General features: G+C 52.2%; 1 protein-coding gene across 1 annotated transcript in view; it reads left to right on the top strand.

Moving 5' to 3' along the window:
- Window positions 1-11017: 11017 nt before the first annotated feature.
- Window positions 11018-11626, top strand: part of SRRM4 (serine/arginine repetitive matrix 4) — a gene marked incomplete at its 5' end in the record, with an annotated part of 22546 nt that continues 21937 nt past the window's right edge. The window contains one exon of the mRNA XM_017746541.1: window positions 11018-11175. Coding sequence (XP_017602030.1) covers window positions 11018-11175 — 158 coding nt within the window. The remainder of the gene's footprint in view (window positions 11176-11626) is intronic.

The raw sequence follows: 11626 nt of genomic DNA, 5'->3' as shown, positions 1-11626 counted from the left end.
GGCTGTGGTCCAGAGGGTGCAGGAAGCAATCTGGAATTTGGGCAGATCTACCCCTGAGGCTGGTGCTTTAACTCACCTATAAAGCATTTGCCCTCTTCAAATCCCCCTGCTCCGATCAGAGCCTGGTCAGGATTGTTATGATGGAGACAAGCAAGACACGTGGCTTCAGCACTTCTTTGAAGGGATGGGGTTTTTATTCTCCAGAAAATTCCAAGACTGGCAACTTACAGAAAATAAACAGGATATGTTGGCTGCATCACCCCCAGGATCCTGGGACATCCCCAAGTGCAGAGATTCAGTCCTCTCCAGTGGCTGGAGAAGTTGTTGGTTTTGGACCAGTCCTTGTGCTCTCCCAAACACTTCCCACATGTGGGTCAGGAGCCAGTGAAGGGGAAGGATATTCTTTATATCTTTTGGAGGGGTTTTGGATGTTTTGGTGAGTCCAGGCTGCCAGGGTCCCTGTCTCCATCCCTGCCCTCACCGTGAGTGTGGAGCATCTCTGCACCTGCAGGGGCAGAGCTAAAGGCACAACACTGGCAGCATATGCCAGCGGAAAGTTTAGCTCCTGCTATGTGCTGCCTTGTGGCAGTAGTTACTACCCCATTGCCTCAGGATTTCACCACAATGCTTTTTTCCACCCAGAGCCCAGATTTCCCCATCCCTCCAAGAGGGCTCAGATGTTCGAGGGCTCTGGGCACAGGAGCTGTGCCATGGGGACGGGTGGGTTAATTTTGCTGTGGAGGCTTGTGGTCCAAAGTGCTGGCTGCCAACTCTCTGGGCTATGAATGCCACCCAGGGCACATCCATTCCTGATTAATGGAAACTGAAAAGCAGGACCCTAAGGACCTGTGGCTCCCCTGCCCCCTCTCCACTGCTGACTGCTGTTGCCAGCCCTTGGCCTGCATTGCTACCAGGTTTGTCCTGCACAGAGCAGAGGACAGCTCTGTCCTTTGCCTTCCCATGGTGGAAAAGCAGGCACTGGAGCCTGTGGACACAGCCTGTGCCCTGCCTGCAGAGCTGGCACGGAGACTGAGCTGCTGCCCTGCTCCCCCCGCTCGCTCTCCCCACCAGTATTGATTTGACCTGAACTCCCTGTAATGTGCTGTGATTTCTTTCAATTAGGCTTTGAGCGAGGCCTCTGCGACATTTAATAGAATTGAACCACTGCCTGGACTAGCACGGACCAGAGGGAGATGCTTGCAGATGCTCCCCCATCCCCAACAAGAGCATTCCTCCATGCCCTATTTTCCCCATGTCCCATGAGGATAATCCCACTGCTCAAAGGTTGCTCCTTGTCCCCTCTACATTTCCTAGCTCTTTGCATCCACTGGACTGGTGGGTTTGCCAAAGGACAGATTTCAGGGTGCTTCTTGCTCTGTGCAGGAGCAGCCCCACTGCAAACAGGAACTGAACCGACCCTGAGAACTCCTCATCTTCACATCCCCAGCAAAGCTTTCCCCTTTCTCCTTGCTGGCTGTCATCTCCTCAGGGATGTACCTAGCCAAGTCAGGGCTTGGTGTCACATTGTTTCCGGCAAACTAATGGGCAGGGTGCTTGTTTTCAGAGATTGTGTGGAGCAGAAATCCTTGCCCTTCATCTCCAGCTGCAATTACCAAAGCCAAGTTGATGCAGTTGATGGTAATAGGATGGTAACACTGTCTGAATTTGTATTTAATGCTGATTCCAAGGGTCTATAATCTTCATCAGCACCACATGACTTTTTATAGAACAGAAAAATGTGAGAGCGGTTAATGAGCTGTAATTCTGGAGAGCTTCTGCCTTGATTGGGACTAATTATTTTCTTTATAAAAATAATTAACCATCCACACAACCTATAGAGTGAAAGGCATGTGGCATTAATTAAACCATGTGGTATTTTCACTGCACCTTTATCTCCAGTTTCCCATCACATCCCAGATAGACGGTCACACACTGCGGAAAGCCAGGCTGGGCACAAGCTGCCATCGTGTGAGGGCTTGTGCTGGGCACAAAGATCAGGCCCTGGGTGAGGGGGCTGCATCCAGATCCCAAATCCACAGCCTCTTGGCCCTGCATGTACTGTAAAACTCCTCGTTTGGGTAGGAGAGGCTGGTTTGGGGAGGATAAGGTGATGGTACTCATGTGTGGGCTGTCTGTGAGGGTACAGGGGGGATACTGGGGGTGTCAGTAGAACAGCCAGCGGGACCCTGGCAGGGCACAGGGGTCTGTGCTGTGTGCTGTCATTTGCTGTGGGGCATCAGGATATCCCAAAATGGAGGTGGTCACTTTGCACAGGCCAAACCTTTGTTCTCCAGTACTCTGAGATTCTGGGATGAGTCCTGGGCGAATGTGCCCCAGCACCGGGGCTGTGCGTGCTTAGACACACACCTATATAATACATAATTGTTAACAAAACTAATTCCTCTATTTTCCTGGAGATCTTCTGAGAACTAATGAATATATTTGCATAATCTTGATTTTGTTTATGAATAATTCTGGATTATCCAAATGTGAATAACACCAGGGCTTTGCCACTTTAGATTGCCTTTCAGCTGAGGATAGCAAAGCATTTTACAAATATTAGTTCAGCCTCACAAATCCCAGCAAGCAATAAAATTATTATTACACCCAATTAAAGGTGGATGGGATGGAGACTGAAATGCATCTCTGCAGCTCCTCCTGGCTGGGTCTGCCATGGGGACCCACCTGCCTCTTCCAAATCTTCCCCCTAGAAAGCAGCAAGCCGACAAATATAGCCCCCCCTTTCTTTTTTGGGATGATTAAAACAACGTTCAGAATTGCAGGGTGGTGTGGATAGTTGAGAGCTGAGAGCAGACAGGAGGTTTCTTTCTGGCTCTGACTCCCACACAGCACTGAGCATCCCACAGCCCTCTGTGTGGCAGGGATGGCACAGCTATACCAACCTTTTCCTCCTTGGAGCACAGTGGGACGAGAAAAGGCCCTGTTTTCCCTTCCAGAAACTCTCCTTAACTCAAAACCTCCTCACCAGTTGTTCCTGGGCAGGCAGCATTACCACTGAGGTGTTTCCCACAGGACCAGGGGGTGCTATAGGGGAAGAGGATTGGAGTCAGACCAAACGCTCCCACCCACAAAGCTGCAATTCGGGAGCTTCCCAGCTCAGCTGACACTGCACATACAGGAAGGCAAAGGGCCCTTCTGGCCATTAAAAGCCCCTGTCAGCAAGTGAGGGTGGGAGTTTAAAGCCCACTTTCCACATCCCTTGCTGGGCTGGGAATGTTGCAGGCTCATGGCTCAGCAGCAGAAATCTGTTGGTTAATTCCTTTCCATGGGAGCTAACTGCTGCCCATGCTTCCCTGCGTGGGGACATCTGCTCCTCATGGTGTCACAGAGCCCTCCTGGCCCGATGTGGCCCTGGCTGTGCAGCAGCCCTGTGCATCACAGGGGGATGGATGTTCAGGAGACAAGTTTCAAACAGAGCAATGTCCAGGGAACCCCTCCTCACCAGACCTTGCCCAGGTGATGCCCTGGCTGGAGACACCCATTTGGCACCCAGGTTGGGGACGTCCATTTGGATGCACCCCGTGGTTCTGTTTCAGGGAGGGCTGAGCATTTTTTAATGTTGGAGTCATTTCAAGCTGAGCCCTTGGGATCACTGTTTGTAGCCACAGGCTACTGAGCGCCATGCCTGTGTTCTGGCACATGGGGTGGCTCAAGGGCTGTTTTTTTAACAACGTGACCTGAGTGTCCCTGTCCCCAGCATGGATGGATGGATGGATGGATGGATGGATGGATGGATGGGGCAGCAGTCAACCAGAGTCATTCCCAGGGCAGCTCTGCAGACAGATGGCAGCTGCATGAACAGGTTGTGTGTTTGGTGTTATCTGAGTGTTGGGACCTCCAGTGTGTTCTCCCCTTTTATCAGTGACAATTCAAAGGAAGAAAATTAAGAGAGAGGAGGAAAAACTTTATGTGAGTGGCAAAGGCAGCATTGCTGCTCCAAGTGGATCTTCTCCAGCCGCCTTCTTCTTACTGCTTCCAATGTGCCTAATTACTAATTAATTTTTAAAGCGATCTCTCAGTGCTCCCAGGAGCTCCGGGTAACTGTGTGCTTACAATTCTCTATCTGATTAAAATTTAACAAGTTGTTATTGGCAAATACACTATTTCACTGCTGGTTGCCATGCCAAATAGCATGGGGTTTGGACAGTGGGGGGAACGGGCACATCTGATGGTCCCTGGAGCAGGGGCTGACCCTGTGCAGCCCCTCGGGCTGGCCACTTGCGGGCAGTGCCAAAGTGCTTCTTTTCTAGGACATCCATGGGTTCATTTCTTTGTTAAACCCTTCCTAAAGCGTTAAGTATCATCCACTGGTGCTCCTCAGCTCCCTGTGCTGTGTTGGGAAGTGCCCAACCACAGCCACTGGGTTCCCTCCTAACCCCTGGTCCTGACCTTTGCCCAGCTTGGTTTTGCCCTGCGCTGCTTGTGGGCAAGGGCTTAATGGGAAATGTGAGCTCAGATCTGGACTTTTTCTAATCACAAGCTCTGCAAGGGCTGTTTCAGGTTGCCCCCGTGCCTGGCTGTCAGCTCACCCCCTTCACGGCTGCTCCAGGCTGCCAGGGGTGATGGCAAGAAAAGGATCTGGGAGTGCTGTTTGAGGCCAGCCTGGGACGAGAGTGGCAGTGGGGCTATGATGGGGTTTAGCATAAGCTCTCAGCCCCAGTCCTCTGGGTCACTCAGGAGCCTGGAGTCCCAAAACATGGATCATGGAACCATGTGCCAGATTGCTGTGCCATGGGGCAGCATGGCCATGTCAACACTTTCATCTGCATTTGTGGGCACCTGAAACAGCAAAGGCTTCTTTCTTCGTATTTCCTGATTGAGGAGACAACTGGCTCCTGTACAGACATGGGAACCCACAGGGTATTTGTCTAAGGAGGATTTGAGGGCAGGAAAGGCCTGAGAGCAAGCCTGGTCCGGCAGTTGTGCAGGTGCTGATGGGCAGAACGCTCCTCAGGGACCTCCGAACCAGCAGCTTGGGAGGCACAAGGTGCTGTAGAAACTGTTCGAGATGGGGCAGCAGTCCAGGTTTTCTTTAGAAACAATGTGACCATGTGCCATATTCCTCAGATTTCTCTCTGTTGTTGCTGGCAGCCAGTCAGCAGAGCCATCGTGGGTTGCTGGCAGTGAGGGAAAGGGACACAGAGCCCTGCAAGGCGCTCAGGAAGGAAGGGGGACAGGGGATAGGGCTCTTGGTGCTCCTGGGGAGGAGGAGACTGAGCCGTGGGGAGCAGGGAGAGGCTGTGCTCACCCTCGTGCCTGACCCTGCCTAAGAAGGATGGTTCACACGGAGGCACCGCTTTCCCCCGTGGAGTTTTCCCTCTGCAGGGATTGTCCATCCCATGCTGCACAGCAGGAGCCGCTCCCGCTCCCAGCTGGTGCCCGGGACGGAGCCCTCCCCGTGGGCTGCTACCTCACAGCATCCCCCAGAGCATCTGGCACTGATCCTGTGCTGCCACTGGGGCCTCTTGCAGCAGGGAAGCCCCTCTGTTCTGATCCAACCATGCATAGTAAATCAGCTGCTGGAAAAGAAAGAGCCAAGCTGCTTTTTTGGCCCAGGATGTGCTGAGAGCGGTTGTTAAACCTTTCTGGAGTCCCAGAAGGAAAAGGAGCTGCATCCAGGCTTGTGCCAGGACACAGGGTTCCCGGGAGCAGGAGGGGGAGGAGAGTCACGACTGGAAAAATTTGATGAAAACCGTATAGTACGGAATTGTATTTCTCTTCTGTGTTTGAACTGCTTCGAGAAACCCACGTGCCTTTCTGCAGCTGGTGCCTCTGCTGATGCACAGAAAAAAAGAGCGGGGAGAAGATTAAAATTGAACTGGCTTGGAGTCTGTGTAATCAAGGAAAATATCTCGGTGATTTGCTATTATAATTTTCAATAACAAACTGCAGGGCTCCTGCTGCACTAATAATAACGGGTTGAATGAGGTGGGGAAAGAACCTGCCATGGGGTGTTTGTGTGCGTGTGTGTGCTTGTGGGAAGCACTTACAATATTCCCCATCTCCTAATTTTGAAGAGGTATTTTTAGTGCATATTTCAAAGAGCTTTACATAAACACATCTGCTGGAGTTTTTGCTGGGAAATGTCTTTATAGCACTCTTTTCTGTTCCCTCCCTCTTGAGGGACAAGGGAATGGTCTGACCATTTTCTTTTTCAATCAGATGAGCAAAGCCAGAGAGCAAGAGAGAAAATCACAGGCTCATTTTGCCAGTGTCCAAAGACTTCTCAGCCCAAAGGGTGGGCTTTAGAAACACTTTGAGCAGCCCTCACTAGAGCCCAGGGCAGAAGCACACATAATATGGCTGTGGCATAGAGTGCAGGGATGTGGGAAAGTGGGGATCCTGACCCACCACTGCCCTCTCCTGCACAGCCAAAACCTCCAGGTGAGGAAAGGAGAGGAAGGATAGGGTGTTCCATCACCTGTCCGTGCACTTCTTTGCATGTTACTCAGGAGAATTGGCGAGAACATCCCTGGTGCAAGTGGCTGCAGGCACAGGAGTTTCTCCAGCCTCCCCTCAGGACACCTGTGTCCCGATGTTCCCAGTTCCAGGCAAGATATCTGTCCGTCATCATTTAATGCCAGTGAAACATTCAGAGCTTTCATGCTCGTCAGAGATGTTTTAACCTTTTGTTCTGGGGGCTCCAGTTGGCTGAAGCTGCTCCTGTCTTTTCACTGGGGGGTGTAGACATGATGGGAACATGAAGCCAACCAGGGCTGAAGCAGGGAACGTAGTAAAGTTTTTGTATTAGCTATCCCAAATCCTCTGACCTTGGAAGTGCTGCCAGTGCAGGTCTGCCAAATGCAATCAGTGCCCAGGGCCTCTGAAATGCTTGTGCCTCCAGCACCCAACCCAGCTGCATGTGCAAAGGAAAATAAAGGATAAAAAACCCCAAAAAAGGCTTGGTTAGCATGATTCAGCCCCAGTGTGCTTACACTGATGCTTGCAGGGCAGCTGGGAAGGGCACAGGGGCTGCACAAGGCCACTGAGGCTGGAACTGCTGGGGCTCATCCTGTGGAGGTGAGGGACAATGCAGCTGAGTGGGGAGATGGTCTGATGCCAGGGTCCGGCAGCTGAAAGGTCATTAGGAAGACAATTTTCCTGCTTTTGTCTCCTCTTGAGATGAGTTACTGCGGGGAAAAGGCTGATTGATGAAAGCTTTGTGGCAGGAGGCTGCTGTGGGGCCGGGGCAGCCCCGGGCTGGGACACAGGAGCCTCTGTGGGCAGAGGAGGGCAGTGCCCGGCCCCGGCAGCCCCGGGATGGCAGCACACAGGGAATGTCAAGGGCACACCAAACCCGCACTGACTGCAGTCACTGCGGGGCCGACGGGGACTGGCGTCACTGGGCTCAGCTCCTGGAGCAGTATGTGTCACCAAGTGCCACATTTCATGGCCTGATGAGATGGCATTTGGCCATGGCATGGAGCACAGCAGCCCAGGATGGAGGGATGGGCATTTGAGGTTTGAGAGTTTGCTCACTGAGGCAGCAAATGCCTTGTGCCTTTGTCCCGTCCTCTGTGGACAGTGCCAGGATCTGTCTGTGGGCAGGAAGGGCAGTCCTTAACTGGTCTCCATGGTATCCCCACAAACTGGGGGTGACATCCCTTCCCCAGGGAAGGGAGGCAGAATGGGTTGGCCTCAGAGATCCTGCAGGGCACTGCCAGCAGCAAAGAACCACCCATCCCTTCTCCTCCATGTGGCCATAGTGGTTTATGGTGGTTTAACTCCTCTTCAGATAAGGAGTATTTGGGTTCCTTCCCACCAGTGACCTTTGTATTAGGGTAGGTAATAGATCATTTCCCTCTGCTGCCAACATGTTCTGTTAGAGAAGGAATACCTGTGAGAGCCCAAATCTGACGCCACAATGCAGAGGTGGGCAAGCTGGGCTGTGAGAGGCTTGTGCTGGTGGAGAGTTGAGGGCCCTGTGTGCCTGCTGCTTCTCTTCCAGCCACTGCAGCACTGGCAAAAATTGCCATGAGCCCAAAAAACCCCTCCTGGACCAGAGACTGCTGGGATGGGAAGGGACAGGATGAGCCAACTCTGGTGGGTGGTTGCACAGGGCATGTTCTGCACTGAGCTGGTGGCAGGCAGCCCACAGGTGCCGCCTTACTGTGGGGGGTCTCCCATCAGGAGCAGCTGTGCTTCTTCTGGACAGGTCTGATGGATAGGCTGGATTTCTACATGGGAGAAAGAAAGGAAAAAGAAAAATGAGTGCAAGTGATCCAATTGCCAAGTGGAAATGGAGAAACTTGGAGGGCAGGTGGGATGGGTGGGCAGCTGCCTTGTCCTGGTCCAACTGCCTGTGCCCAGGAGTGCATCCTTATGTACAAACATGCTACCAATACACTGGGGAGAGAGGCTGTGGTCCTCACTAGAAGTACTTGAGCAATGTTGTCCCCCAGCAGGGCATCCTTCCTGCCTCCTCTTCTTCCTGCCTCCTCTTCTTCCTGCCTCCTCTCGCACATCCCCTGAGCTGCACGAGTCCCGTGCTTCCAGCAGCATCTTGCTGAGCATCCCTGCTGCTCTCTCTGGGCCAGCTCCAGAAAAACCACCCACAGAGGCTTTTTCTTTCCTGCTGCAGGCACAAGCAGCAGGGAAGGTGTGATAATCCCTCCTTTGAGGCCACAGAGATCGTTCACACCAAACTGCATCACTTTTATATCAGTCATGAAAGACGCAAAAGACAATAAGAAAAGAAAATCTCTCTCTCTCTCTCTCTCTCTCTATATATATTCAATCAATGTCTATGGAGCTCCACGCCAGGGGATTACCAGCCAGTTTAAAGTGTTAGTGACTCTCAGCACCCATCAGAGGAGAACATTTGGTTGAATGAAAGCCAGCCTTTGATGGAATTGGAAATAATTATTTCCATCAATAATTACTTCCAAGCCCAGAAGAAATGGTTCCTGGCACGTTGCAGGACAGGAGTCCTTGATTGCCTTGAAGCCAATATGTTTTAACCCCAGGACCTGGAAATCCCATTAATGGGAGCAGAGGCTGGGTGACAAGGATGTTGCTTGCCGTGCCCAGGTCCTGGCAGTGGTGTTCCACCCTGCTGCCAGCCTGGGGACGAACCCTCCTGCCTCTGCTGCTGGAGTGCATCCAGCTCAGACTTTGCACAGGTCATTAATTTGGGGACATTTTTAATGGATCCTAGTGACTGAGCCTCAGAAGGCTGTTCTTAAAAGCGGTTTTAAGAACCAATTAGCTGGCACACAAAAAATGATTAACCATGTAGCTTCCTGGATGGTTAAAATAGTGGAAATGTTGGGAGGCAACTGGGGGATTTATTACAAACAGACTTTTTAAAGCAAGAGGGACTATTCACCTCCTGCATGTTCTGGGCCAGAAATATTTCACCCAGCTTCCCCCCCCACCCCGATCCCTGTCCCTTGTATTTGGCTGTGCATATCCTGAAATGTTCAGGCATTACAAAATGGGCTCCAAGGAGGAGCTGGCTGTTAAAGAAAGTGGATGCTTGTTGAGAGAGAAAACACAGGTGGAAAGAGAGGGGTAACCCTTCTGCAGGTGCTCCTGTGCCAACTCCAACCCCAAGAAGTGTTATTCATGGCTGAGGCAGGCAGCAGGATGTTCCCTGAGGCATGCAAGGCTCTGGCCATGCCTAACTGGGGCTTTTTTAACATCACATTGCTCTTTAACCACTCTCTTGCCCCCATTTAACCCTCAGATGTGCAGCACGCACCTGGCCCTGGCCCCTTGTTCCTATCTCCACAGCCCATGTGTGATGGCTGTGGTGGCCTCTGCAGCCAAAGCATCATCCTTCGCTGTGGCTGCAGGGCTGGCAGGGGGACACCCCAGCCTCCCCCTGCTCTACTGGGATCTACATGGCCTGGGGGCTTCAGAGTGTTGCTATTTCCAAGGAGAGAAGGTAGGTCTGGTAGCTGACACAGCCACAGGACTTTGCAGAGCTGACCCTAAACTGGCATGCATAGCCCAATCCTGGGATCGGCTTTAAGATGATAATGGGAAGAAACAGGGACACTTTTAGTGCCAGCTGAGACCAACCTACCCTGGGTATCACCCCACAGCCAGGTTGGGCATGGACGTGCCCGTGCTTGCTTTATGTATTCCATAATGCTCTGGATGACACCAAACCCCAGTGTTTTCAGCACCCCTGCTGGGTACAGTTTATCACTTTTCATTAATCTTTTCATTCTTTGAAATAAACATCTGCAGGGCCTGGAAACCTATTTACTTTCCTCCCAAGTGTCTGCATGCAGACTTGTTTGGGTTTGTTTTCTCCATTTGGCTTCTTTCCTTTATTTGAGCTTGCACAAGCCCCAATGTTTCGTAGAAACCACTCACTCCAGGCTTTGCCTGCCTTTGCTCTGCTCCTTGCCAGCTCCCTGGGCTCTTGCAGGCACTGACCTGGCCCAGGTGATTCTCCTTAGCTCTGCTGGGCTGTCCCAGGTTCTCAAGGTTGAGCTGTCAGCAGGACCAGGTGTGTTCACTAGCCCAGCACCTTATTTGTAGGAGTGGGGAAGTTTGCTTCCAGTCGAGTGATGAGGACTTGTGGCAAGGTGTTATCAAGGCAATAGTGCATTTGGAAAATTACATTTGAAATGCAAAAGGGGTTTTTTTTCCTATTAGAGTGCAAAATCTGTGCTGTCTCTGCAGAGCTGGTGATCTAAACCCCACAGTGCAGGAGAAGATGTCCTGACTGGCTCCTGTTTTCCCTTCCCATTGGATTGGATCTGGCCCTGTGCTGTCCAGCTGCTCCTTGGCTGCATGATGCACGTGGCATCTCTGCCTGAACAATGAGCACAGCATGCTTGGGCTGGGGTGCACCTTGGCTTGGAAATGGGGCATTTTAGAGCCTTGTAGGAGCATTTCCCACTGCAGGGCTGAGCACTGAGAAACCTGCAGCTCTCCTTCACAGCGGCACAGGTCCTACCTGCAAAAAGGAAAGGAGATTCCCCACGACCTGGAGAATGACCCCAGCTGAAGGGACAGCTCCTGATGGCTCTTTCTCTTGTCTTGCCCTGGCAGTGGGACGCTCAGCTGCCTGCCGTACCCCGCAGAGGACAGACGTCCCGAGAAGCTGAGCAGCTGCGTGGTCAGGGAGCCCTCCAGCACCAATGGCTGTGTGAAGGGGAGGGAGAGATGGGACCATGCTCACCGCAGGTCACGCAGGTAGGAGCCAGGGCCGTGAGCGGGGCCACCCTGGAACACGGGGATGGCAGGGGAGGTGTCCATGGCTGTTTACTCAGCCCCTCTGGGGCCTGTGAGAGCTGGGGGTGTCTTAAACGGCTCAGTATGTGCGCAGAGAACGTATGCAATTGTATGAAATCCTTGTGCATGTTTGCACGGACAAACCTGCAGCTCATTTCTACTCCAGGGCTTGCTCTTACAGCCTCCTTCAGAGTCTTCCAAGACTTGCTAGCACTCCTCTGCACTACCAGGTCTGCTGGGAATCGCCCTCAGCAATTCCCCTCTCCCCATGCCTAGATCAGCTCAGCAGCATTGCCTTCATTAGGACACAGCCTCGTTAGCAGCTTGTCGTTAGTCCCTGACCACTTGAGAGCGGGAAAATGCATGGAACGTTGTAAATTAAGTAACTGGGGTCTCTGAGCCCTGCCTGCTG

This window comes from Corvus brachyrhynchos, unplaced genomic scaffold (assembly GCF_000691975.1).
Source record: "Corvus brachyrhynchos isolate BGI_N302 unplaced genomic scaffold, ASM69197v1 scaffold19, whole genome shotgun sequence".
Taxonomy (NCBI): Eukaryota; Metazoa; Chordata; class Aves; order Passeriformes; family Corvidae; genus Corvus; species Corvus brachyrhynchos.
This window is presented reverse-complemented; position numbering and strand designations above follow the sequence as displayed.